Consider the following 26,651-nt stretch of genomic DNA (forward strand, 5'->3'; position numbering starts at 1 on the left):
CGCCCCGACCCACTCTCGCGAACGAGGCGAGAAGAGCACACGCGTTCTCGCCTGGATGCCGTCCATCCTCTCGTCATCGATCTGCCCGCTTGTTGCTTGTCCTGCTCGTTTTGCCAACCGACCCATCTGCAATCGACGTTCTGCGGCCGCAAACAGACGACTTCCATTCGCCGGGCATCGAAACTCCTCCACACCGCAACCTCAACCGCTGCCGCCGGATTTCATTGTGGAATAGATCCTCCATAGCCATGCGCAAGGTTCGTTTGATGGTGCTCTTGGCTGTGTTGGATTTTTGGATTTGATGTCAAAGCCACAGCCTATTGCGCCGGTTATTGCGCCGCAGGGCTCGGTCGCTGGGCGGGTCTTCGGAATGCCGCACTCGGCCGTTGGCAAGGCGGTGTCGTCGTCGTGGAGGGTGGGAGTATCGGCTCGCTTGGCTGCTCCCTGGGCCTCGCTCTGCTATGCGTTGCTGGATGCCCTCCTCTGCCTGAAGTCTCGTTGGAGGTGCTGCTCGCACATTCATCGATGTGCCGCTCAATACCGATCATCTGAAAGCTTTGTGTCTTTATTATTGGTTTTGTTGTTGCTGAACGCCACCACGCCTTTCGCCATGCTTCTCCATCGAATACCAGGTCCAAATCTTTTCGGGCACTTCCCACCCCGAGCTCTCGAACCAGATCGTCCAGAAGCTCGGGCATTCTGTTTCCCTCGTTCATCTCAAGCACAGCGCCAATAAGGAAATCACGGTCGAGCTCGGAGTCTCGGTCCGTGACGAGGATGTGTTCATCATCCAATCGGGCAGCGATTCCATGAACGATCATCTCATGGAGCTCTTGATGATGGTCAATGCCTGCAAGGCGGCCTCGGCCAAGCGCATCACAGCGGTGTGAGTGCTCGCGAGAAATGTGTGCCTCGGACAGTGGCACGGACTGAGCCACGCTGTGAAAAGCGGAGGTCTTGTATAGCAGAGCAAAACCGAGCGGAGGATGCAAAGAGGAGAGGAGCTGGTGAAATTTGGGACCGAACCGAGACTGCGAGTGCTGATTTTGGGTGCAGAGAATGAGCGGCGCCGTCACTGAGCCCACAATCCTGCGATGCAGAATCCCGTACTATCCGTACAACAAGCAGTCCAAGAAGAAGGGTCGAGGAACCATCTCGGCAAAATGTGAGTTCCCGGAGACAAATGGCAAACGACTGCCCGTGATCCCGACACATGCCCGGTATCAAGCGGCATCGTGGCTGACAACCACCTCTGCTTGCCTGCCTCCTCCATGCGGGCTCACCGTCCTTGTGTCTCGGCACGTCGGCCCGGCGCTGAACAGTGGTGGCCAATATGCTGGCCGTGGCCGGCGTCCAGCACATCATCACGGTCGATCTGCATTCGTCGCAGATGCAGGGGTTCTTCAGCATGCCCGTGGACAATCTCGTGGCGGAGCCGTCGATTGCAAAGTACATTCACGAAAAAATCCCCAACTACGAGACCGGCGTCATCATCTCCAAGAATGCGGGTGCCACCAAGAGGTATGCAAGACGCCCTCCGAACTCTGCCTGCGACTGAGACTGCGGTGCAAGTGGACCGGGATGAGCCGCTCAGTGTCTGACTGCGATGTGATCTGGCCGCAGAGTGACTTCCCTGGCCGACCGTCTGAACATGGACTTTGGCCTGATCCACCGAGAGAAATACCATATCAACGAGCAAAAGGCGGCCGATTCCGAGAAGGGCGGCTCGAAGGGCTTCACAAGGCTGACCCTCGTGGGAGACGTCCGTGATAAGATATGCTTCTTGGTGGTAGGCAGCACGTCCCCTCCGGATTCCAGTGGCCAGCGACTTGATTCAAGGCCCGCATGCACACACGCTTCGCTACACTCGTGCTCTGGTCGCGACTTTGTGCTTGGTGAGCTAAGCATTTCATCGATTGCGTTGTGGAAATCGCTCATCGGGCGCACAGGACGATATCATCGACAGTCCCAAATCGTATCTCGACGCGGCCCAACACCTCAAAACGGTGTGCGGTGCGACCACCGTCTACATCATTGCCACCCACGCGATGCTTTCGGGCAACTCGCTACAGGAGATCGAGGAGTGTCCGCACGTTCACCAGGTAGGTTCTGCCCCGACACAGGGCAGGAATGGCCACCGGATGGCCCAAGTGTATCTTGACGATGGTGTGCGAGTATGTTTTGTGTGTGTGAGAGTGGATGGGCGTTTGGCGGCATGAGAACTCACAGCCGGACGACCCGTCTCTGCAGATCATCGCGACCAACACCTACCCTATTTCGGAAGAGAAGCGTAAGATTGCCACCAAGCTCCAGGTGATCGACATCAGCTCCGTACTTTCCGAGGCAATTCGAAGAACTCACAACGGAGAGTCGATCTCGTACCTTTTCCACAACCTGATTTGAACAGATGCCGACCTGTCGTCGATCTGGTGATTGTCTGGTGTGTGTCTAATGCTGATCTTGTGTTTGTCTGGTGTTGCTCACCGGTTCCGTGAATGTAGCCGTAGCCTGCTGTGTTGGGGCTTTGTTCGTTCGTTCGTTCGCCGTGCTTGCAGATACCGCTATTGGCCGAGGAGTTCCACCGTGGGATGGCGAATCCGAGCATGCCGCATATATTCCTGGCTGATTCACGGAAGTGCCGGATACAGTCAATCCAGAAAATAACGGGACAGTCACTTTCTGGCTTCAGCGGCCTGCAGCCTGCCGATCCGTAGGCTCCAGTGAGCAAGCCGTGCGATTGTTTCCCGTCCTGGTTGGCAATCGTTTTGTTTTTGTTGGTTTGGGAAGCACAGTCTTGAATACACTCGGTCGATCTCCTGTGGCGATGTGGGAGTGTGGTGCATCCACTCGATCATCTGGACAGCTCCATGGTTTCTCGATATCAAGATGCTCGGCCTTCTCGAGCCGCTTAGCTTCCAGCACTCTGAGCACACCTGGGATGTGTTGAACTCGTTTACCGAGTACACAGGATACCTTCCTCTGGAGAATGGACTCGAGTAGACAGCGGACCATTGGACCAGTCTGGAACGGATCCTGTTCAATAAGGGTGCGAATGACTGGACATGCCTGCTCAACGAAAGTGGATCTGCGACCTGCTTGTGGGTCGCTGCACTGGTCTCGGAGTACCAGCGATGGATGATGCTCTTGGACACACTGAAGATGGCGCCCTTGCGCAAGCTGTGGAGCAGTATAATATCATCTCATCGCATCAAGCAATCTGGCCATATATCCATGACCCCCACCGGCTGGTGCCGAGCTGTGTGCTGAGCAAGGACGGTCGAGATTGTTGGGTATCATCAGCAGAGTGGCCCGGAGCATGACCGCGACACACAGCTGACTGGGCCGACGGACGAACAAGAGGATTGCATGGCCAGCCAAGGCCAAGAGCGGGTACGAATGGCACACCGTGGCATCGAGAGTTGCTACATTCGGTGGAAGCAAGGCGCGGGCGCCCCATTAGCTGGGCTGAGCCGGGGTGAGTTGAGCTGTCGGCCTGTTTGGGACACGAGGTGCCTCAAATGGGCCTTGCTCCTTGGAAGGAGATTGCCCTGGTGATTCGGGGCTGTGTGGAGCCGGGTGTGTTTGCGTGTGCCGGACATGGCGCAAAGCATGGCAACAGAGGCCACCGCGAGGAGGCATGCTGGACCTGAAGCGCACGGCCGACGCCGTCTGTTCTTTGGCTGGACGGCTGCAGATGCCCTTGGCAGTGCTGTGGATGCATTTGGCGGTCCTGGAGATGCATTTGGGCAGGGGTGCTTGCGGTTTGCCGCGCCGATGGGGTGGCCCCAGGTTTCTCGGGCCGGTGTGCACGGCTCACGTGCAACGGGCCCCGCGTGCTCAGGCGCCCTTGTGTGGACATACAGAGCGGTACAGTGTCGCCAAAGTAGCTGGCTGGGCTGGCGGGCCGGGGCCGCGAAGGTTTTAGCGGCAGGCGGACCTGCTGGCGGTGGGCTTGTCGCCGACGGGCTGTGCTATCGCGAGGGAGAGAAGCAAGGTTGCGGCGACGAGGATTGGCGGAGGACATCGGCGATGATGCTGGCGAGGGCCATGTCCTCGACGACGACAGGCAGGATGCCCGAGGATGCCCGAGTATGACCGAGGATGGCCGAGGGTGGCCGAGGATGCCCAAGCATGGCCGAGAATAGCTGCCTCCGGGACGGTGCGCATCCGATGCATCGGTCGATCGGCAGGCCGGAGCCTCGCGGAGAGGAGGGATGGACCGGGGGACGCGGCTGGCGCCGCGGCTGTATGCTCTCCCCGTGCGACGAAACCTTATCCGCGGCCTGTGGCTGTGCACCGACTCCTTGGTCGTCGCCCACGGCCTTTGCGGGACGAAGACGTGCTGGGCTTGCTGGGGAACGGCGATCATGCCGGCGCTTGCATTAGCCGTTGTTGCGACGGGGTGTCTGTCTCTCGCTCCATCCACCACTCCATCTAACCACCACTCCATCTAACCACCACTCCATCTAACCACCACTCCGTCTAACCACCACTTTAACCACCACTTTAACAGCCCACCAACTCCACCAACTCCATTTAACTACCTCCTCCTTGCCGCTCTCGCTGCCACTTCACCACTCTCGCAACCGCTCTCGCAACCGCCGTTCCCGGCCAGCCAGAGCACCCACCCCCCCCCTTGAGGCCTTGTCGGCTGTCGCCCCTCCCCGGCTCGCCTTTCTTGCTCTTGTGCGCCGGCCTCGTCTGTTTTGTCCCGTTTCCTGTCCGCTGTCCCTGTCGGCTGCCCGTCCAGGCCCTGCTTCCTTGATCGGCCATCCCGTTTAAATATTGGCCCCCCCACGTTCCCGCTTCCTCGCCCCAGTCGCCCCGTCTCCCAGCCTGCTTCCTGCGGATCTTTCTCCCTGATCCTGGAAGCCAATCGCCGAACCCTCACTTTCTCGAAAACAAAACCTTGCCTCCCTCAACCTCCCGTTTCCACCGCCCTTCCCTCTTGCCAGCGGCCCTGCCTGGCTCCTCTCGTCTGACGACTGCTTTTCTGCGTCGAACGGATCTGCTTCCTGTCGTCGCCTCTGTCCCTCGTTAAAGGCAATCCGGTCAGGTCATTCTCGCCCTCCAACCTCTATCCCGGACTCACCTTTGACTCCTGCTCGCCACCAACTCAAAACCAGACGACTCTCGACCCTCGCTCATATCTATCCATCGTCTCGCTCACCATCAAACTCTATTCTCTCGCCAATCGTCTGGACTCTCTGCTCGCAGTGTCGTGATCTGCTGGTCGTCTGTCTGTTCATCACCTCTCCCCTCCGATAACTCCAAAAATTATCCCCAAAGCAGAGCCATCCTTGGGCGTCTTGGCCCCTCCCGGAGATAACCTTCGGCGGCCCTCCTTTGGCCTCACTCCAGCGGCGTCCCCAAAGCCGTCGAAAGGAGAGTCCTTTTATGGCTTTGTCGACACTTCCGATGACGCCGTTTTGCTGGTCGAGGCTGTCCACCGCAACATGATTCCCCGGCTTCAAGCAAGACTTACAGCCGAGCAGCGGGCGGCCACTCGATCGGGCTCGGTGTACATATTCGACGAAGAGGAGGCCGGGATCAAGCGATGGACCGTAGGGCCTTTTTTCATTCCTCTTTGTAACGACAACTGGAGAACGGAGTAGCAGCCGCATACGCCTGCAAACCTGCCCACCAGCACACCGGAATATGACGGTGTGCCAGTGTCGCTTGCTTGCTTGCTGCCAACACCTCCGCTCTGCGCACTCACTCATCCATGCTCGTTTCGCTTCCATCTCGCCCTGTGTAGGACCAATACAACTGGAGTCCGAGCCGAATTCATCACTCTACCTTCCTCATATACCGCGAGCTCGAAAAGATACCTGGCGGAGAGCTCGCCATGCAGGATGAGGTCAAGGAGGAATCGACTGCTCTGGCCAACAACCCCAGCATTAGCAGTTCCTCAACGCCCAACACTGCCTATGCCGAGTCCGATTCGAGGCTCGCACAGCCTGCGTTTACCGCTCAGCTCAAAAACAACATGCAGCTCAAGCCCAATGGACTCGTCAAAAAGACATTCTCCATCAAGGTGTACGGCCGACAGTTCCACCTTGTCTCATACTACTACGTCGATGATGTCCAGAGTAACCTGCTGCAAGCACCCTCGCAGTTCCCCGAGCTAGCCACCATCACCCCGACCGATGAGATCAAGGACCAGCTTGGCAAAATCACTCTCGGTCGATCCACAAGCGATTCAAAGGCGAAAAAGAGTGCCAAGAGGCAAAGCCCGATGCCCGGCATGGTCGAAGGCGCCGCGATTCCGTTCCCTCTTGGATCCTTCGACGGAAATCCTGGAGATATGCTCATGCACCAGTCCTTCATCGGCAGTCCTTCCAAAGCCACACCCATTCTGCAGATCACCACCTCCCACCATGATTCGGATACCTCGGGCTCGCTGCTCATATCCTTTGGCCCCTCTGGCGGATCGCTGAGCCCCGGATGCTCCACCACAGACGGCAGTGATGATGTTTTCTCGTACGACCACCATACCAACAGCCTCAACCGTCGTCATCGTCGGGGCTCCTCGAGGTCAATGTCAAAGTATAGATCGGTGTCGCCTTACCAGTCGCCGTCGTCGCCAACTCCGTCGTTCACCCCAAGCCTTTCGCCTGTATCGCCTCATTCGTTTGTCCCCAGCCCCAGTCTTTCCTCGGACCCCAGCTCGATCCTGATGGACGGCTCCGAGCTCGGCGAGGCTTTTGGCACATATATCGGTATCGATGGTATACCGAAATCAAAGGCCTATGCCGACGGCACTGTCATGAACCTAATCAACGGCGGCCTGGCTCCGCCCGTGCCTCGCTCTCAGTTCGTCGGCATTCCTTCGGCCGGGAACATCACTCGCACTCACACACTCCCGGACTACCGGCACTTTGGCTTGCGAGAATCGACCTCACCTTCCGGCACCGTTGGCTCACCCTTTGACGACCCGGTCGCGGCCGCTGGTGTGCGTCGGGTTGCAACGGTGCCCCCGACTTTGTCTCTGGACACCAGCGGCCAGCGCCCGCCTCCTTTCACAAGCCCTTCGTTTGCCGGCCCGTATGGCCATCTTAGTCAACCTTTGATGTCAGGGGCGCCGACTGACTTTGGCCTGATGGATGCTCGCTTCGCACGGTCGACGGGCTCCTCGTCCTCCTTTCCGACCACCTCTTCCCAACGACCTTCCCCCCAGACCTCAATTAGCGAGAGTCTAACCCCTGCCAGCGGTAGTCACCACCCGTCGCCTTCGCCCCAGTTTCATCGCTCTGTCTCTCAGTCGTCCCACCCGGACCCTCAGGCGCTTGGCCATATGCTGCAGCTCTCCCAACCGATGCCGTTTGATCCTACTGGAGTACGAGCGCCCCCCATGGCGTCGTCCGGATCATTTTCTCAGCTCTACAGTGCTGCCCTACCTCACACAAGCTCCAACTCAAGTAGCCTATTGATGAGCACCTCGTCACAGGCGGCCTACAACCCCTCGTTTGCGCATGCTGGAATGCCTCAAAACACCATGTTCCTGGGCATCGATGCGATGACGGCGCAACATGGGCACGTCCTTGGCTATCCCATGTCCGGCGGCGAAATAGGAGGGCAGTTCCTGGATGTCCATAACTGGGGCGGCGGACACATTCCGGCTGCCACAGACTCGGGCCAGTCACTCAACTTTATGAACCTCGCCGAGCCCCATCGCGGCGCCCCGGGTCAGTACCCGCTCGTGTCTTCGAGTGCCATCGGTGATCCGCTTCATGACCAAGCCTTTGCCTTTGGGGCTCGAGCTTTGGCCAATCCATCGCTACGCCAACCGCCACATCCGTCCCAGCCCCATACCGTCGATGTGGCTGCCGCCGCTCCACAGGCAAAGTCCGCAAACTTTATATATAGCCCAGCACCTCCCGCAGAGATGTCTCTGCATAACCCGGCGATGATGACACGGACCCCGAGTCCTCCAAAGCTCCTCACCGATCCAGCTGGACAGCTACGGGCAGCGCCAGAGCTGATGCTACCCAAGACCGCTCCGCAAAGCCTCGGTATCGCCCCCGAGTCACAATTTCTATAGCTCCTGAATAGACGAAGACTGCATTTGCTTCGCCTTGTCCCGGCACCTCATCCTCGTCAACACCATATGATTATTTCTATCCTTCCATCTCTCCATCGTTTCATATCTCTACCGTGCCTTTCGATCCTCTCCTTCCTTCCCCCCCTTTTTTTTGGACCATCCGTCTGGCTTGGCCTTTAGGATGAATGAGAATACAAGTGTGTTCGGTCAAGTGCAGACAAAGTGCGGGCGGGATTGTGACTGCTGGGCATGTTCGGAATGCGTTCGACCTCAAAGACACTCAACTGCAAAAAACACCCTATCCGTCCTTCACGGTATCCATCGACTGGCATACCGATATCACCGTCTCAAACGATAGGCGAGGCAGCGTGCAGATAAACCAGTGGGGACACACACTCTCTCGAACAAAACGCGTCGTGGTCGAATCAGATCATTCTGGGTGTCCGTGGCATCTCATCGGCCAGCACTGACTGATTTCATTCAACCAGGCGATCGATCAATCTCATTCAATCCACGCAATCTACACAATCCACATGTCATCTGTGTGGTGGAGTGTCCCATCCCCACACGAGTCCGCTGTATTTTCGGGTGGCTTGGCTTTCGTGACCCACACGGCCGTGGCTGTATTCGCGATACAAATCCAAAGTGAACCATCGGACTCAAACATAGAAGATGCCTTATAGAAGGTGCTGTTGGCCGTCTTCCTGGCTGCCACAGGGCTCCGACTCATGGTCATGGCCGGGCCGCCCAAGATCCGATCTGTGACACGGCACGTGACCATTGCGCAGGATGTATCCTCCCTGGCAGAATCGACGTGGCTTTGCCAAGCCGGGCTTGGGTCGTGTCGGCTTCCTCCTCCATCTCCCGCCGTGTCCGTCGACTGCCCCTCCACCCCGACAAGCATGTCCAAGGCGTCTGCGGAGAGGTAGTTGCCGCCCCCGTGCCCAGCTGAGAGGTCTTGCGTGTTGCCCCCAGTAGCTCAAAGAGCCGGTTGCTAGCTCACGGTCCACTTCGATGTGGCACAGCCTCCCCCCGGTCCTCAGCCTCAGCCCCCGGCTCCAGCCCTGTCTGCTTTTGGGAGTTTGGTCTGCATGTTTCTTTGCGACGACCCTTCTCTTAGCGAGGTGGAGTTTGCATCAATTAACGCTCGTATCCTTGGGACGGGGCCGTTGCGCATTTTTGTCCCGACTTGCTCCAAAACTTCCATACCAGAACCCTCCGCATCGGCGATGAGATTGTGCTCGACTCCCCAAAGTTTGGCCAGCTCTTTGGGGAGGGCCCTATTCAAGAGCGATGTTTTGTCCGCCCCAACTTTGAACCGCGCTCTGCCTCATCGGGCGATCTCTTGAAATCTGTGTTTCGAGTCGAGCCCCACTGGGCCTCCTCGAATATGAAGGTGGGTTACTGCTGTCTGCGCCATCGCCGCGACAGTTTCTCCTTGGTGGCCACCCATCTCTGCCTCCATCTCCGATCTGGTGGCTCGAATATTCCATTTTTTTTGCACCAGAACACTCGCCGCAGTGTGGCTGGTCAGACCTGACCGCGAGTTTCGTTGACATATTTTACTTATACCTTTCCAACCGCTTCACGTGCATATGCCGCAACGATCCCACATAGAACTTCCGCAGTGCAGTCGAGCAACACGTTGATCCCGAACTTCTCAACATTGACACCCTCGACATATCTCTACCCGAAGTCGACCACGACAGTCTGGAGAATCTCCGCGCCTTGGCAAAGGCAGAGACACACATGAATCTCTCTGACTACGAGCGGCTTCGATCCAAGCCAGGTGAGGGCTCCGCTGAGAGTGAACGCCTGGGCCGCTGTTCGTTCGAAAATGATAGACTTCGCGTGCATGCGAGTCCCGAACCGACAAGCTGCCGTCCTCATCTGGATCGACCTCGCGACTTGCCGCCGATCATCTCCGACACTGCCTTATACCGATATGGCTTTTAATCTGAACATCTCTGGTCTTTGTCGGCGTGTCCATCGGCGTGTCCATCGGCGTGTCCATCGGCGTGTCATCAACATGGGCCGTGTTTGCCTGCCTTAGTGACCTACGGGACAATCGTCCAGTTGCGTAATCTGCACACCAACAAGCTTCTCAAAGCCAACTCCACCGAAACCTGTCTGAATGACTCCACGGGCATGCGCGTCGAGCTCACGCGGTGTCCTCAGCGCGGCTGCGGCTTCAGAATCATGCCCAAGCTGCGGCTTCGTAACGAAGGCGATCCCGTTCGACTTAATGACACGGTGATCTTTCAGTCTGTCAAATCGGAAATCTATCTCCATGTGGCTCAGCATCGCCCCGACCCCTCTATCGGCTCTGTGCCCGACCATCTCTTCAGCCAATTGGTTCATGAGGCATGTCTGTCGTCCAACCCACATGGCTGGACCCTCTCAGTGTTCAATTCGAGCCAGCCATCCTCAGCTGCAGGCGATCGCTCCGGCAGTCGAGCCATCAAGTTTGGAAACACGATTCAGCTCTATCACCGCGAAACAGAAGGATATCTTGTCACTTCCTCGGCTACAGCCGTTAGACGCACCGACGCCGCTGTTTCGCTCATGGGCTTCAAATATGATCCCTTGAACCCACAGGACTCGTCGTCATCCCTGACTTTTTGGCAGATCGAAGCCCAGGACTCATACACAGGCGGAAGCGTCGGATGGGGACGGTCTGTTCGCATTCGCAACTGTGTGCTCAACCGGTACCTCCGTATTAGCGAAATCGCTTCCTCCAAGTCCAAGCACACATATCGACACACGGTCGACTTTACGACGGACGTGCACGTCTCTCCCACCGGGGATGATACACTCTTCAAGATTTTTCAAGTCAATGCCGACGAGCGACAGCTCGCCGTTGGATCACACGTGCGGATTCAACACGTCCGTACAGGCACCTGGCTGCATATAGTGCGAAACCCGGATGTACCCGAGAGCGAGCAATACGAAGCGTCGATCAACGGCCGACTATCCTCGCGCGGCTGTCCTCGCTATGTACTGGCAGTCACCAGCGACATATCTTTGGAGGACTACTTCCTGCTCTCCGTCGTAGACCCATCGCTTATTCAAAAGTTCAACTTTAGCCAGTCCGCTGTTTCAACTCTCGCGCTCTTCACGACCAATCTAGCCATCCGACCAAGACGCGACGATAAGCAGCCTCGATTCAGAGCCTCGGAAGCAGCTTTTACCCAGATTATTGCCGTTTTGGTGAGTATCGCCCTTGCACCCTTTCATTCTCGCTTCCCTCTTCGTCCCGTTGTGCGTCGGCTTTTGATGGGTGCTGCGCTATTCTTTGACAGGCGATTCTGATGCTACATATGATGGAGATATTGCCAGCATTGTTCGTGTCGGCTCTGGGGCTGCAATCGTGATCGCCATGGGTGTATTCGCAGCTCGGGGCCAATATGGACAGCGCGGGGTACTGACTGCCGATACGTTCGCCCCATTGCCCCCCCCCAACAGACGGCCCTTATCTTCTCTTGTACCAATTCGAACGATGTCAATCCTTTGTCGCGACAAGGCCAGCCCCAGCTTGGTAACTGATAGATGCAACGTTATCGATGCTCACATGGCGGTGCTAGCGAATTGCTTGATTTCATTTGTGGAATGGGCCGATCTAGATTGATGACTGCTGCCCGAGCCAGACAAGCCTCATTCTCAGTAGTGGTCCTTTGTGGTCTCGCAATAACCGATCATCTGCTGAATACCTCCCAACATTGCTCTCCTGTGATCTTCTGAATGGACCGCACAGTCCAACAAACCCTTCTCCGCGAAACTGGAATCATCGACATCGTACTTCATCTGCTCAAGGTTCCTTTCACTGGAAAAGCCCGCTTGGAAGCCAGGCAGCTCCTCAAGCCCCTGATCGTCGATTCGCTTTGTATCATCGAGACTGAGTTTGCTGATATTGATCAAGCAAGGGATGAGCTCGACAACAACCTGGACATCGACGACGTTCGCGAAGGCCACGAATACCAGCTCTCCATGGTCATGCAATACTCGTGCCGCCTTCTCCAGCAGTTCTTACTGGGATCGGATCACGAGAACCAGTCGTATGTCTCCCGAGAGTTCCACACTCTCGCTGGTCACGTCGACCTGAAGATTGGCGCTGCCGAGACGCTGATGCAACTGATTTCGGGCAATCATTTGATTGTCCAGAGCATCTCCAACAACGAGATCGAGGGATTCTTGGAGCTTCTGCGTCGCGATAAAGAACCAAGCTACATCGCCTTCCTGATTGCCCTCTGTCAATGTGACGGATATGCCATTCCCAAGCATCAAAACTACATTGCCGAAGAGCTGGTTCGTAAAAGCTTGGAGATTGAGGATGGCTCCATCATCCCGATCCGCATCAGCTCCAGCAACGAGCTCGAAGCTCGTGTGAACCGGGCTGGCTGTAGTGTCTGGGTTGCACAAAGCTCGCTGTTTCAGCATGGACAACGCACGCCGCCGAGTGGCGAGCGGGTTGTTCCAGGAGCCCGTGCATCGTTACATTTTCAGGACAATGCCGCCTATTTCGAGGCCCTCATGCAGCTCTATGAGGCGCTCTGTTTCGGCCACAACCGCCTCTGTGCTGAGTTGTTGTCGAGTGGTCTCGGACTCATCACCGAGGACATTTGTGTTGCTGGGATGCTCGATGAGGGTCTGCCACTGAGCATCCGTAGCCGCTATTGTTCACTTCTGCGAGGTGAGTCTGCACACTTTGATTGTTGACGAGCAGTGATATGCACCCTTGGTGTGTGAGAACCGTGGGAAGGGTCTACTGCTCAGACATGAGTGGTGCCACAGACCTGTGCGATGGTCGACTCTCCGCAGCGGTTGGCGAATGGACTATGAGCAGATATGGTAATAATCGCCGCTCATGCCTCCATGTTTGTGTGTTTATCCGGCCTTCAGTGATATTTTTGGATCGCTTCCCGGTTTCTCCTATGCAGTCTGACTACGTTTTCCCACTCGAGACGATCGAAAATCCACCAACCCTCAAGTATGTCCTGGACGATGCCGATCTTGGTGAAGACGAGCCTTTGATTTCGGATGAGTCCCTCTGTCGGGTGACTGAATGGGCAGAGGTGTATCTGCCTCGGAATACGGTTCAGTACTTTGAAAATAAGCACGAAAACGAGTTCCTGCTGTCTGTGCTGAAGCTCATCAAGTTCCTTGTCAAGTACGGCTTTTATAAAGAGCCTGAATTGATCCTGACCTTCGTATCCACCCTGATAAGCATCCTCGACGGAAATTTGGACTCCAGGTAGGGCACACGCGTTCCGACGCCACGCAGATAATTGATGCTCTTGCTACCGATCTCACCGAGCGTGCCCTTCACGTTCAGCAAAGCAGCGAACGTGAGTCGGCAGCAGTGATGTGATTCGGCTCACAGCACCGCAGGGCCACAGCATCACAGTATCATAGCGGACTGTGGGAATCTCTGGTCTGCTTACATCTCATACTGTCGTGAACGGGGGGGGGCTTGTCCAACGTAGAAACCCAAAACATTACGAAGAGCTCCAGTCCAAAGATAAGGCGTCTGATGCATGGTGGAGCAAGTCTCGGTTCCAGAACAACGACCAGTCGGCGATTGTGATCCAGTGCAAGATAGAGATCATCCAAATTATTGAAATCATCATGGGACTTCGCATTGAGATGAGAGTCTACTGGTATTGCCATTACTGGCACAGATATATCAGGTTCGCAGATGCTATGCAATTCAAGTGTGGACGCTGGACGTAGCCGCCCCTGTCCAAAGGCTCGCTGTATCTGTCGGAGCTGGATCGAATGGGATAGCCGGCGGCGATTTTTGTGGCTTAGGGTTTCGCTCTAACATGACTCTGCATCATAACATCACGGACTGTCTCGCCTATAGTAACCCGGAAGCCACCAAGGGCTCGTCGCTCCATACCTTGGGCTTTGCCTCCGCGAAGGACCTTTTTTCGTCGGTGTATCACGAGACAGAGTATTTCAAACTTGCGATCCGCCTCACTCCGATACTACTGGATTTGCTGCGATACGACCGTCCGGCGTTGCGAAAAGTCGCTATTCGCCTCCTTCATCGCTTGCATTCTTCGACAGAAGAATTGATCGCGATTCTGAAGCGGTCGCTTCTCTTGAACAACGAGGAGTACATCAATACCTACGACTGGATCAAGGAAAAGATGGGGATCTTCATCAACGCTGAAACCAGCACCTCGAATGACCGGCGGCTCATGGGCGATCTTGATGAGGAGATTGCGCCCGAAATCGCACAGACGCTGCGGGATTTTGCCCAACTCGCCATCTATGGGGCCAAAACGACAGGATCGAGCGATGACGATACTGTCGTTCCAGCTCCCGTTGCCTCGGTTTATCTCGAGTTTGCTCCCGACAGAATCAACCAATGGTCGATGAAGAATTTGAATCTGTTCGACATTGTGATCCGTCTTCTCCAGAAGCGTGTGGATCACGCGAGCCGTCGCCGTGGCCAAGCACACAACTCTGGCCTTGAGACCCCGAGCCTTTCGACATCACAGTCCCAGGCGGCTGGCTTGTCCTCGATTCTTCAGCTATCCAATGCTAACGATGCCGACAACGACAACGATAACGAAAACGATAACGACAACAGCCGTTCGATCGAAGATGCCGTCCTGGTAGCATGTTTCGAATTCCTCCGCAACTACGCCAATCAACACAAGGAGCACCAGGATGCAGTGTTTTCCAACCTGGACCTTCTTCTCGAGGCGACGCATCCGTTGCGGTGCTGCTGCAGCCTCGCAGCCATCAGCACTTGTATTCGCTATCTCGGGGAGCTTTTCAGTCAATCTTTTTCCGCGTGCTTACGGATTACGGAGCGCCAATACCGGCGCATTCTCGAGCTGAGCGGAGGAAAGCGAGCAGCGTACATGGAGCTGCTGCGTCGGACTGTCAAGTCTGAAAAGAAGATCATCAAGCGGAATCAAAGCATTGTCATGCGGCTCTTGCTTGAACAGGGCGAGTTGTACGTGCCCGTCGGCGAGGTGGTCCGTTTCTTCCAGAGCGGTGCCGACTTTATTCGCTCGAGGCGCGGAATGGAGATACCGCTTTCGGATCGAAGCATTTCTGTGGACTATGTTGTTGAGTTGATCGACACACTGGCCATCTGTTGCGAAGACAAAAACCAGATTATGCAGACGGTAAGCGGAGCAACATCGCTTGTTCTGGCAGCGTGAACTCGATTGCGCTGGCGTGCTGGTCCCTGCTTGCCCTTTGTTATATGGCTCGGCATACAGCTCACGATATACTCTCATTTCACTCACCGACAACCCAATCAACCTGGTGGCTCAAGATGGCGAACAGTCTCTTGAGTACGGAGAACGTGCTTATGATGCTCAGCTCGCCCATATCACCCCTAGCTTTGAAGCGAGTCTTGCTCCGTCTCCTGGCCTCAGTTCACACCTGGGATATCGTCCGACAGTCATCGTTCCAAAACAACGATAAGATCCAGCTGCATCCGCTGATATGGCGGCTGATCAAGGAGTCCATGCACCATCTCGAGACGATATCGTTCCAGGGCGACTCTGTGTTGGATGAAGAGGCCGTCAAATACTATTTCGACGGAGTGCTTGTCTTTTTGCAGCAGCTCTTCTCCAAGATGCCCTCTACGGACAGCTTTGATGAAGAGGCGCAGGCTATCAGTAATCAATATGTTGATCTGCTTTCTCAGTGGCTCCAAAGACAGGCAGACAACCCCCGTGTTTCCTCCGCAATCCAGCGACGCGTCGAGCGTTGTATCTCGACAATGCTGGGCTCTGGCTTCCGTGGCCACCTGAGACACTCCGAGCAGCACACTGTCTCTACCACGAAGCGGCTGTCCAAGACGCAGACTTTTGCCGAGAATGTCGACTCCCCACTACTCACTTGGGATCTTGTCCACGAACGAACTCTTGGTGGTGACGTTGCTGGGATGAACCAAGCATTTCAAAAATGTATCAATCTCCTCGAGGAAGACGAGGATGTAATTCAGATAATGGAGTCCGAGCGCAGCAACCTTGGTAGGATACGCGGGACTGTTTCTGACCAACGCTTCAAACATAGCGTCGAGCGTGTTCTGTTACTGCAATCCTTCGCGGCAGTGTCGGATCAATTTTGGCAGACCTTGACCGCAGCTAACTTGTGCTTTGTTGTCCCAGCAAAACTGTTTCATCTCGACGGCCAAATCGATCAAAAAACAAAGTCGCTCAGGATCACGACAGTCAAGTCCCTGATCCAGCACTTGGTCCAAATGAGCGATGTCTACAATGACAGTGCCGATGGAAGCCGATCCCTCGCTCAATCCAGCGAGGCGAGCGACGTTTGTGCTCAGCAGACAGCATCAGAAACAGCGATCGCCGGCGATCATCGGGATGTTTATTATGATATCAAGACACTCGCCATATTAGAATCGTCGATTCAAAGGCACATACAGAAGTTAGAGACATGCAACCGAGCTGACGATCCCGAGAAGTGGTCCCATCTCGAAAAGCGCAAGGTCTCGTATCAGAACGAGCTCAATCGAATCGGATGCACCCTGATGGCGGAGCGATTGTTGACATCGACAGATGAAGGTATATTAGCGGCGGCACTCCAGCTCATGATCGCGATCCTCGACGGAGGAAATGCAGAGGCGCAGCGGACACTGCAAACCTACTGGCAAGGGACAAGGTCTGTTTGATTGCCGAGAGCTGCGTTGGATGGGTACAGCATTGGGATCCGTTTTTGCTTCGCCCGGGCGTGCACTCGACAGCGATCAGATACCTCAGCCACAGACAACTCACGTCGATGTGATCACTCTGCGTTGGACGCTGTCGACTTTGCACTGGAAAGGGAGGAACGCTTTTTCTACTGCATCCACAATCGCATCCAGGGATCCATCAATCTGCTCAAGGAAACAAAAGACTTGATGCAGTATGTCAATCGCAAGGAGAGCCGCCACGCGTCCACTGTTGATCTCGGCGGCTATCCCCAGAATCTTTCTTTGCAAGACTCCATGAGCTCCCTGGCTCAGATCCAGAGCGATGTTTTCGCCGGTACTTCGAAAGACAGCGACGGCCACAGAGACTGGGCAATCACCCGGTCTGTGATGAGGCTGCTGCAGTTGCTTGTTGAAGGACACAACTTGCCGTTGCAGGACTATGTCCGAATTCAGCCAGACAACATCAAGACCTTTGATCTCGTGAAAGACACCGTGGAGTACTTGCACGCCGTTGTGCCTGTGGCGAGCAAAGTCAATGTTGACGTCATCGTCCAGGTGCTGAACACCATCATCGATTTGGCTCAGGTATGGAGATGTCCAGAGGGCACTTTGTCCAAGACACGGAACGCTGTCGTGGGAGGCCCGTCAATATGTGAATTGCTGGATAGTTGCCACTCCCTTTGGATCATATGCTCACATCCCTCTATGTAAAGGGCTGCACGGCCAACCAGGTCAATATCTTCAACGCCAAGATTATCCAGCCCATCAACATCATACTTGCGGAGACGTTTGAAACCCTGCCTCGCAAGACCGTGTCAGATATGAAGGCCAAGGCCACTCTCTCACTACTGTCGCTATTGGAAGACGATCAAGATCCCAAAATACAGTATATCTTCAAGGAGATGAGTACCACTCTCGATATCAAGACGCTCTTGCGCATTCTGTAAGTAATTCTGCTGCAAGGCCGCCGAATGGGTGGGTGTGATCCTACTCTGATAGTACCCAATGCAATCATCAATGAAGTTGCGATGGCCTGGATCGTGCTTGACACAGCATTTAGTATCAGTGTCACCCGAGCTTCAATTGTCTGACTCGGTCTTGGCGTTGCTATACAGGAACTCGATTTACAAGTTGGGCGTCGCCGATGTTATCGAGGCTCGGCGCAAGAGACGGCCCAATAGGCAACTGATTGACTACGTTCGTGCGCCCAAGGATCTCCTCGACTTTTTCTCCGTCGACGAGGAGACGGAATCCGCAGAAGATGTTGCGGAGCGAGCGCTGTTGATGGACTGTGGCTTCTTGTGCGCGATGCTGCTTGTGACGTTGGAGCCACATCTATCGCGCGAAAAGGTTGGTCCCTCGCACTGCCTGGCTGTAAAGACCGGGTGCTTCGAAAATGTGTATGGATTTTCAGGCACGAGTCAGCATCTTGACGCAGCTATTCCCTCGGCTACAGGCTGAAGCATGCAACGGATCTGCCCCATTCCTGTGGTTCCGGAAGCACACAGGGCGGATTGAAATCATCCGTGATCATCACGAAAGCGGCCAGAAGCGTCTATATACAGTAAGTTGTCGTCTATGCTATTGAATTCGCCAGTGGTGAATGTTGAACCCGCTCCTGCCTCGTCCTCCAGGTTCTCTTCCCCATTCCAGAAATATGCAAGTATCTTCAGTCGGAAGCAAAGTCGCGGTTTCTTTGGGAGAAGGAGCGGTAAGACCAGCTTGTTGCGTACATTCCGGCAGTGGCCTGGCTTTTGGTGGACGAGCTAGTAATATCTACACGGAATATCTGCCCCTCCAGCGTGTCCCCACAAGAAAAACTCGAGGCCTTCTGCAATAGCTCGTCTGATTTGATATACGAGATCCGATTCCACGCCAAGGTGGCAGGTACGTTGGTGTTTCAGAGCCGTTGGCAGAAGCCAGCCCCTGGCCATGGCTTCCGCCGCACACCTTGCTGGCGAATATTCACTCTGCTCTGTTGATGAACACACTAGCCAATCGATTCCTCCGGCGATTGGCTGAAAATCGAGATATATGGTGGAGGAGTATGTACACCATCACCCTCGCCTTGAACCTGGCCAATCTATGGTGCATCATCGAGAGCCCCAAAGACAGTCTCCGAACCGAATCCGTGTGCTCGCTTCGGTTTGAATTCATTCGGCTGATTCTGGGACTGCTACAGTTTTTACTATGGGTAAGTATGACGATGATGCCCAAGACCGAGGGGTCGCATCGATGCCGCAACGGGCATGATCTGTTGGAGGGCCTTGCTAGTAGTTATTACCCAAAAATCACGGCGATTCTAGAGTCAATGCTGATCTGGATATGCCCATTCCAGAGCGTGTCCGTCGTTGAGTATTCGTGGACACAATATCCGATGGACTCAAACCGCCACAGGATGGAGCTGCAGCTTGACGAGATGCGAAGGGCTCGGGCCCTTCGCCTGAAGAGTGACTGGTCGGATTCAGAAGCGCTGAACGATACCGCGCCGATCTCCGCGGACCAGGTAAAGTTCGCCATCTCGATGACTATCTATCTCCAAGGCATGCCGTTCTTTGGCTCAGTCGCAGTTTATTACGAGGTTTGTCGGCATCAACATGTGTCTTGGCACTGACGAACGCCAAATGGCGCACACATTTCTGCATCGTCAACAGACCCCGCAGCCCTCCGACTGGGTCGAGACTGCTCTTTCGTTCCTGAAGTGGCCGCGGTCTCAGTATCACACCATCATGCTACTGTTTTCGTTCTTGGGTCTCTTCCAGCCAGCATTTTTCTGCATTCATTTGCTGGATTTTGTCTACAGAGATGCTGAACTCCAAGAGGTCATCAAGTCCATCACCGTCAACGGAACATCGCTCTCACGCACAGCTCTGCTGGGTGTGATTGTGATCTACATATATTCGGTCGTGGCATTTGTTTTCTTTGGCCAAGTGTTCAAGATTGAAGAAAGCAAGCACTGCGATTCGGTGCTCTTTTGCTTTGCGACCATTTTAAACTACGGGTGAGCGATTGAATCGTGGAGCTCGCTGTGCCGCACGTCAGCATGTTGTGGTTGAATGGATTGCTTCGGCAAGATGGATACGTACCCAGGATGCCTTGAGATACATGTGATTCAATTGATTGGTGGATGCGAGTGTCCCACTCGCATATTGCCGCTGGGTATTCATCCATACTTTCTCTTCGGCACCCCGAAATTTTCTTGCCATCGTTTGCTGTGCATCCCTCATCACAATTCGAGCAGCATCCGATCAGGCGGTGGCATCGGTGAACTCATGGCTGTCCCTGATCTGGCAACTGAGTCCTACTCGGCCCGCGTTGCCCTCGAGCTGAGCTTCTTCCTTGTCGTGGTTGTGTTCCTCTTGAATGCGATTTTTGGGTAAGCTGAGCGGGAGTGCGTCGATTATGCCGCAACGCCGTCTGCCTGGCGATGCAATCATCCAAATCGATTGCATGAGCCTCAATTAACTTGATGCTCATTCCTTGATACCTTCAGTATCATTTTTGATACTTTTGGCCAACTTCGAGAAGAGCACAAAGCGATCGCCGATGATTTGAAGTCGTGCTGCTTCATATGCTCTATCGAGGCCCCTCGCTTCCAGCGCCACGGCAAGGGCTTCGAGCATCACGTTCAGCATGAGCACAATATCTGGTGAGTTGGATTCTGCAACGGCGCTGAGATTCAGTATCGTGTAGCTAAGGAGGAGCCGCGGGGATCTGATGCAAGAGCGCGGCTATCGAGGCCATTTTGCTGGCAGTTCGTGCGATCGCCTCGCTACTTCCTCTTGCATAGGAGAGGAAGCTCTCTAACACGATCTACCATGACTGTTTGCTCGTTGATATTACAGGAACTATCTTTTCTTCCTGGTTCATTTGGAAAATAAGGACGTGTCCGAGTACACCTCACACGAATCATATTTCTCTGAAAAATTCGCCCAGCACGACCTCTCGATTTTCCCGATAAACCGAGCCATCTCACTAAACGAAGACCAGTCTGTCGCAGCTGAGGCCCGCCTGAAATACGTGGAAGACTCCTTGGATAAGATCATCACTGAGCATCGGCTCAGTCTCCAGAATCGGTCAACCGAGTCGCGCGAAGCTGCACCAAAGAGCACGCCGTTCTCAAATGTAGCTCGCACGCTGATAGTATCACAAGCCATTTCCAAATTCAAACGGGGCCGATTGAGAGGCTCGAATTCAAGTAGCCGATCCGACGACATTGCCATCGTTCCGGATCTTATTGTGCCCGCACTTTCTGTGCCAGGTGTCGCCGTCCCGGTCACAAATCCGACTCGAGCCTCCAGTTAGCCTCCTCCGCCATAAGCAAGGTCCTGCGCCGACCCTGCTCTGTTCTGTGCACATGCGCCCTTCCCAGACACAAATACAGAGTTTGTGTCCAATCATTTTTCCGTTGTCCTCATGTAACCGGGGTTAGTGGTTTTCTCAAATTCTCGTCCCCTTTGGCGACGACGAGAGTAGTGGCCTCTATTGAGTTCAGCGACGGGCGAATTGTAATGATCAGGCATAATTCGGATAGACGTGTTTATCAGTTAACGACATGATCACGATGGACTGGTTAACTTTTGCAACGCTCAACCAAACGGAGCCCCGTGCACGATGGATGGGGTTTCCCACCACTTTGTGGATGGGACATGCATGCCCCATCGTTCCCAATGGCCATCCACACCGTGGAAGCTGTACAAGGAATATGCCCTCAGCCCTCGTCTGCTTCCTTCCATTCCGACAAGCTCCCGCGAGCTCCGCCACTGCCGCCACCACCATCACCAGAGAAGAATAAGCTTCATGGGACCATCGGGGTGCGTTCATGTCGTAGTAAATGTCGTTGGTGACCCGCAATCCATCGCATCGGTGCACCACAGCCCAATATCGCGACGCCAACGCAATCAAGACGACATGGTCAAGGTGTGCAAATCGAGCGTCGCTGACGGATATCGATGAGTGGGGGGGGGGAAACTTTGGACAAGCAAGATCCAAGGTCTTGTGGGACTCCATGGCCATATGGAATCCATTGGCACTCAGCCAAGATGGACTTGGCAGCAACGATGGGCGGCAACACCAAAGATACGGCGGCTCAGCGAGACGACATCGCAGCAAGAGCTCGACTGGTGAACACTGTCCAACTTTCTCCACACACAGGATATCGGGCGTCTCATTTACATCACACCCATAACGAGACACGTTTCTGGACGCAGGCGGGGGCTTTCTCCGCATGTGAATGCCCACAATCCATCGCCCATCGCGGCCAAACAGTGTGTCCATGGAAACTGACACTGGTTGCCTGTGGGAACGCATCGTGAAAGCAAGGAAAGGGAGAGATATATCCGTCGAGCCCACGGGGACTCAACTTTGCTTGGTATTTCGAGCAATCCATGCATCACCGGGGGTGTCCACCAGGCCCATCCGTCTCCAAGATCCATGTGTGCTCGGTGAACGAGCTCAACACATCCCAGGTGTGCTCACAGTGCCCGGAGGCCGAGCGCCTCGTTTGACCTGGCTGGCTTGATATCGAGAAACCATGAAGCTGTGCAGAGGGTCGGATGCATCCACCACACTCCCACATCGAGACATCAATGCCTCACGGAACATGATCTGAGTATGCCAGTCCCGTCGCCACAGGGAATCGGTCGTGTATTCATGACCATGCTTCCCAAACCAACCAAAAACAAAGAGATTGCCAACCTAGACTGGAAACAATCTCGCGGCCTGCTCACTGGGGCCTACAGTCAGTCAGCGGGATTCAGACATCTGAAGCCAGGAAGGAACTGTCCTGTTTGCTTGGTGAATAGAGTGCCCATGCCTTGACCGTACCTATGCGTGTTCGTGGTCCACCGGTCCTTGATGCGACGATCCCATAGCGTGGTTGGCTCGGATAATGTCCAGACCCGTTTGACCCGATATTTCCCCACTATCCTGATCTGAGGAATCCATGAAGATCATGTGGAAATATCCCATGTGGAACAAGAAAAACACTGCAAAAGTGATCATTCCCACATTCGTCATGAGCCGAAACTGCAGCTTGCGCGCCTGATTGAGCCCCCGGTAGTACTCCTCCGAGCGGGGGTGCTGATTGCTTGTTGGGCCGCTTGGGCTGGCGCTACCTTCGTAGTGTTGTGACTGGTGCTCGGTAAAGTTGTAGGGATTCGCCTGATATCGCTGATGTGCTCGGTCGTTTCTGAATATGATCCAGTCCTCCGGTCGCATTTGCTCGCGCCGGCGATATGTTGATCGACGTGGGCCTGTTCCAGTCGAGCTCTGTCGATACGTGCTTGAAATTGCCTCTTCATAGTCGAGCGATCGGTCATACTCGGCCCGCTTTTGCTCGTTGGAAAGTATGGAATGCGCTTCATTGATTTCAAGGAACTTTTTGTGGGCCTCGTCATCCTCGGGGTTGCGATCGGGATGGTACAGCTTGGAGAGCTCGAAGAACTTGGCCTTGACTTCCTTCCGAGAGGCCGACGGGGGGATTCCCAGAACATGGTAGAGTGTCTTTTTGGATCCAGCGTGCTCCAGGTTGCTGGGAGATGCGTGGAAAAACCTTGGCAACCCCTGCAGACGGGGCCACGCTCGAGAAGAAAATACAGCCCGGGAACCCATCGGTCCGCCGGCTCTGGCCCAAGCGATGTGTACGGGCAGCAAGATCATTGTCGACCGATGGCAAGACCGCAGGGCCGCTGTCGCGCTGCGGATCGTCCTTCTGCGCTGGTGCCGTTCTGTGGCGCGGCCCGTGCTGCCACGGACCGGGCCGTGCGCTCGAGCTTGGACGAACACGTGACTTTTTTCTTGCCTGTGGCGGCTGGGTTTTGTGTCCGCTGCTCGGCGCCCGCGGCGCACCGGCTCATCTCGCAGCAAACACCGACGACGATGGCTCTCGAAGACGCAGCACAGCTCGCCGAGAAGACCGAGGCTCTCGATCTCTCTGATGTCGAAGAAGAGGATCTCGGCGAGGCAGTAGCCACGCAGAACAAGAAGAAAAACAAGAAGAAGAAGAAGAAGCCTGCGGTTGTCGCTGTTGCCGATGTCGTCCCCAGTGTCCCCGAAATCAACGTCATCCCGGCCACGCCTCTGAGGAACTCTCTTGCCCAGGAGGCAGTCGATGTTGAGGCCATCGATGACGACGAAGAGCTCAGTGGCGAAGACAACGACGACGCCCCGGGCGGCAACGAAGGTGGGAACATGCTTGTTGCGGGCTGGCCATCCCACGCCGTGTGAGGTACTGAGCTCTACTTCTGCTCTCATGGCATGCTGTGCTCCTTGCATCCAAGCACCGTCGCCGGGACCGCTCGCATTTGTCAATGCCCGGCTGCTAACGCAACAACCAACAGCTGCGAAGAAGAAGAAGAAGAAGAAGAGCAAGAAGAAGAAGGCCTCTGGAGGTTCGTTGCGTGTGTCGATACTCGTTCTCTCGTTCGCGTACATGGACTGACTCAATCGTGCGGCTCACATTGCTGCTGGTGGTGTTGGTTGGGGGGCTGATTGCTGGCGCTACAGAGGCCGTCAAGAACATCCGTTCTGGTGTCGTCCAGACCGAGCCCCCAACAGTCCCGGTTTCAAAAATGTTCTTGAATAAGGTCTATCCCGAAGGCGAGCTCTCGGACTACAAGGATGAGTGAGTCTCTGTCGATGCCTTTCCCCGCTTTGGGGCCCCTCAACGCTTGCCTGTTCCCCGGCGTCCCGCTTGGCCCATGTGTAGTTGATGAGCTGACACACTGTTCTCAACTTGCTCATAGCAACCTCTGGCGCTCGACCAGCGAGGAGAAGCGTGCGCTGGAGCGATCTCTGAACGATACGTACAACGAGCTGCGCCAGGCTGCCGAGGTCCATCGTCAAGTCCGCTCGTATGCCCGCAAGACGATCAAGCCAGGAATGTCCATGATCGACATTTGCGAAATGATCGAAAACGGCACCCGCAACCTCATTGAGGCGAATGGCTTGCAGGCCGGCATTGCTTTCCCCACCGGATGCTCCTTGAACCACGTTGCCGCCCACTACACTCCGAATGCCGGCGACAAAACCGTCCTGCAGTACGGCGACGTCATGAAGATCGACTTTGGCACCCACATCAATGGCCGCATCATCGACTGTGCGTTCACCATGTCGTTTGATCCCAAGTACGACCCCCTTCTGGAGGCCGTTCGCGATGCCACCAACACGGGTATCAAGGTTGGTTCTGGTTAGGCTTTACTATCCTGGTCGAATCTGGTCAGATGTGTCTGGGCAGCTGTCGATCGCCCAAGCTGGCCACCAGGCCATGATGTCCCGCTTGTCTCGAGTCGTACTTCCACCTCGGGCACGCCTGGCGCACGCACTGCTTGGCGATGTGGCCATCTGTTCGACACAACGTGGCGCTGGATTTCCTTCATGGTGCCATGCCTGTCCTCTCGAGCTGCAACTGATTGTCTGTGGCTCAATCGCGGTTGTCCTCTGCAGGAAGCTGGTATCGACGTCCGCCTCTGCGATATTGGAGCAGCCATCCAGGAAGTCATGGAGTCGTATGAAGTCACACTCGATGGAAAAACATATCAAGGTGCGATCCGATGATGCGTTTCGCTGCTGCCTCGAGATTCTGCTGCCTCGAGATTTTGCTGCCTGGCAAATGTATGTGTTGGTTGCACCGTTGCGCTAATCGCCGATCCGAATCACTCCGCCCGATCAATGGTGCATTTGAATGCCGATCAGTCAAACCCATCCGCAACCTCAACGGCCATCTTATTGGACAATACCAAATCCACGCCGGCAAAACTGTCCCCATTGTCAAGGGTGGCGACCAAACCAAGATGGAGGTATAGGATGTTTGTGTGAGACGAGAGCTCAGGGCGATCCATTGTTGTCTGTGCAGCCGACTTTGCGTGTGAACGTGAGCCCATATTGACCATATCATGGATGTGTTCCTCTGGCTGTATCAAACAGGAAGGAGAGAGCTATGCGATTGAAACCTTCGGCAGCACTGGCCGTGGGTTTGTCCACGAAGATCTCGAGTGCTCCCACTACATGAAGCGATTCGATGCCGGGCATGTGCCTCTGAGGTTTGTTGCGGCGAGTGAGCGATGAATTTCCTACAAACGGCTGGTCCGGTGTGTCTTGTAGCTGTGCAATGGGCTTCTGAGCTGGCGACGTGGCATCCATACCAAATCCAAGCACATATGTTCTGATGCCAAATCGCTCGCTTGGACAGACTTCCCCGCGCCAAGCAGCTTCTGACCACGATCAACAAGCACTTTGGCACCCTGGCCTTCTGTCGACGCTATCTCGACCGAATCGGCGAAGAAAAGTATGGTCTTGCGCTCAAGAACCTTGTCGACTCTGGTGTTGTCGATCCCTATCCCCCGCTTTGCGATGTCAAAGGAAGCTTCACGGCCCAGTACGAACACACCATTCTTTTGCGCCCAACTCGCAAGGAGGTATGTGCTGACTCGGTGGCTCTCCTCTGGGCCACGAGTGTGTGGAAATGCATGTCGGCTATGCGACAAATGCGAGACTGCAGTTGTGGGCTCAGTTGGTATCGGGCTGGCACATGCTGGCCCTGCGCTCGCGCGCGACAGGTACTCATGTCGACCCGTTGAAAACATCTGAATCGGTGCTACTCTGACAGGTTCTCAGTCGTGGCGACGACTACTGAGCAGCCGTGCGCGATCGGGGATGGTGACTCGTTTGGGTGGCCACATCGGCGAACTGAAGTACGCGGACAAAGATATGGCCTCGGGGTCGAGAGTGGCGGCGCATACTGACCGATCGCTAGATCCTGGATGGCTGCTGAATACAGTACAGCTCGGGTCAGGGCCGCTACGACGCAAGGACGTGCGTTCGAGGTCACATGTTGATGACAGCCCGCGAGCGAGTCGGTCCGTTCAGAGAGCGCTTCCTTTCGTTGATAATGGCTGAATTCATGAGATAGATATATTTATCGAA

General features: G+C 55.1%; 5 protein-coding genes across 5 annotated transcripts; 4 read left to right on the forward strand and 1 right to left on the reverse strand.

Annotated features, from left to right (window-relative positions):
• Positions 1-76: 76 nt before the first annotated feature.
• Positions 77-2,785, forward strand: BJ171DRAFT_514841 (phosphoribosyltransferase-like protein). The gene is made up of 7 exons (XM_053111881.1): positions 77-257; positions 633-886; positions 1,101-1,165; positions 1,323-1,521; positions 1,624-1,789; positions 1,950-2,102; positions 2,251-2,785. The coding sequence occupies exons 1-7, from the start codon at positions 249-251 to the stop codon at positions 2,401-2,403; spliced, it is 999 nt and encodes a 332-aa protein (XP_052964468.1). The 5' UTR covers positions 77-248; the 3' UTR covers positions 2,404-2,785.
• Positions 2,786-5,399: 2,614 nt separating this feature from the next.
• On the forward strand, positions 5,400-6,166 carry BJ171DRAFT_407058 (gluconate transport inducer 1/Pac2; the record flags this gene model as incomplete). Its single annotated transcript, XM_053107251.1, has 2 exons — positions 5,400-5,564; positions 5,759-6,166. Coding segments are annotated over 2 exons (573 nt in total), but the record flags the coding sequence as incomplete, so codon positions are not given.
• A 2,780-nt stretch (positions 6,167-8,946) lies between these two features.
• BJ171DRAFT_584291 (uncharacterized protein) lies at positions 8,947-21,032 on the forward strand (the record flags this gene model as incomplete). The annotated part of the gene is made up of 25 exons (XM_053114301.1): positions 8,947-8,969; positions 9,257-9,440; positions 9,662-9,833; positions 10,098-11,254; positions 11,510-11,582; positions 11,799-12,427; positions 12,548-12,734; positions 12,944-13,295; positions 13,528-13,701; positions 13,908-15,189; positions 15,342-16,047; positions 16,186-16,346; positions 16,461-16,696; positions 16,859-17,312; positions 17,441-17,670; positions 17,843-18,077; positions 18,184-18,291; positions 18,362-18,438; positions 18,529-18,614; positions 18,722-18,921; positions 19,066-19,233; positions 19,382-19,728; positions 19,969-20,103; positions 20,221-20,376; positions 20,573-21,032. 25 exons carry the CDS (start codon positions 8,947-8,949, stop codon positions 21,030-21,032), a joined length of 7,992 nt encoding a protein of 2,663 aa, XP_052964470.1.
• A 1,336-nt stretch (positions 21,033-22,368) lies between these two features.
• On the reverse strand, positions 22,369-23,394 carry BJ171DRAFT_514847 (uncharacterized protein). Its single transcript, XM_053111882.1, has one exon. The coding sequence runs from the start codon at positions 23,385-23,387 to the stop codon at positions 22,554-22,556; it is 834 nt and encodes a 277-aa protein (XP_052964471.1). The 5' UTR covers positions 23,388-23,394; the 3' UTR covers positions 22,369-22,553.
• A 672-nt stretch (positions 23,395-24,066) lies between these two features.
• Positions 24,067-26,387, forward strand: BJ171DRAFT_444632 (peptidase M24, structural domain-containing protein). The gene is made up of 8 exons (XM_053108148.1): positions 24,067-24,129; positions 24,269-24,351; positions 24,473-24,905; positions 25,173-25,269; positions 25,422-25,525; positions 25,653-25,768; positions 25,918-26,143; positions 26,335-26,387. Exons 2-8 carry the CDS (start codon positions 24,299-24,301, stop codon positions 26,359-26,361), a joined length of 1,056 nt encoding a protein of 351 aa, XP_052964472.1. The 5' UTR covers positions 24,067-24,129; positions 24,269-24,298; the 3' UTR covers positions 26,362-26,387.
• The last annotated feature ends 264 nt before the right edge of the window (positions 26,388-26,651 follow it).

This window comes from Polychytrium aggregatum (genome assembly GCF_025602895.1).
Source record: "Polychytrium aggregatum strain JEL109 chromosome Unknown BJ171scaffold_32, whole genome shotgun sequence".
Classification (NCBI taxonomy): domain Eukaryota; kingdom Fungi; phylum Chytridiomycota; class Chytridiomycetes; order Polychytriales; genus Polychytrium; species Polychytrium aggregatum.

What these genes read in the sequence shown, in the direction of transcription:
- BJ171DRAFT_514847 (XM_053111882.1), bottom strand. Translation starts at nt 23,387, where the DNA reads ATGATCTTGCTGCCCGTACACATCGCTTGGGCCAGAGCCGGCGGACCG.
- BJ171DRAFT_444632 (XM_053108148.1), top strand. Translation starts at nt 24,299, where the DNA reads ATGTTCTTGAATAAGGTCTATCCCGAAGGCGAGCTCTCGGACTACAAG. An exon ending in CCACCAACACGGGTATCAAG is followed by an intron (nt 24,906 to 25,172) that starts GTTGGTTCTGGT and finishes TGTCCTCTGCAG; the next exon opens with GAAGCTGGTATCGACGTCCG. An exon ending in GCCGGGCATGTGCCTCTGAG is followed by an intron (nt 25,769 to 25,917) that starts GTTTGTTGCGGC and finishes TCGCTTGGACAG; the next exon opens with ACTTCCCCGCGCCAAGCAGC.
- BJ171DRAFT_514841 (XM_053111881.1), top strand. An exon ending in AATGCGGGTGCCACCAAGAG is followed by an intron (nt 1,522 to 1,623) that starts GTATGCAAGACG and finishes ATCTGGCCGCAG; the next exon opens with AGTGACTTCCCTGGCCGACC. An exon ending in ATAAGATATGCTTCTTGGTG is followed by an intron (nt 1,790 to 1,949) that starts GTAGGCAGCACG and finishes TCGGGCGCACAG; the next exon opens with GACGATATCATCGACAGTCC.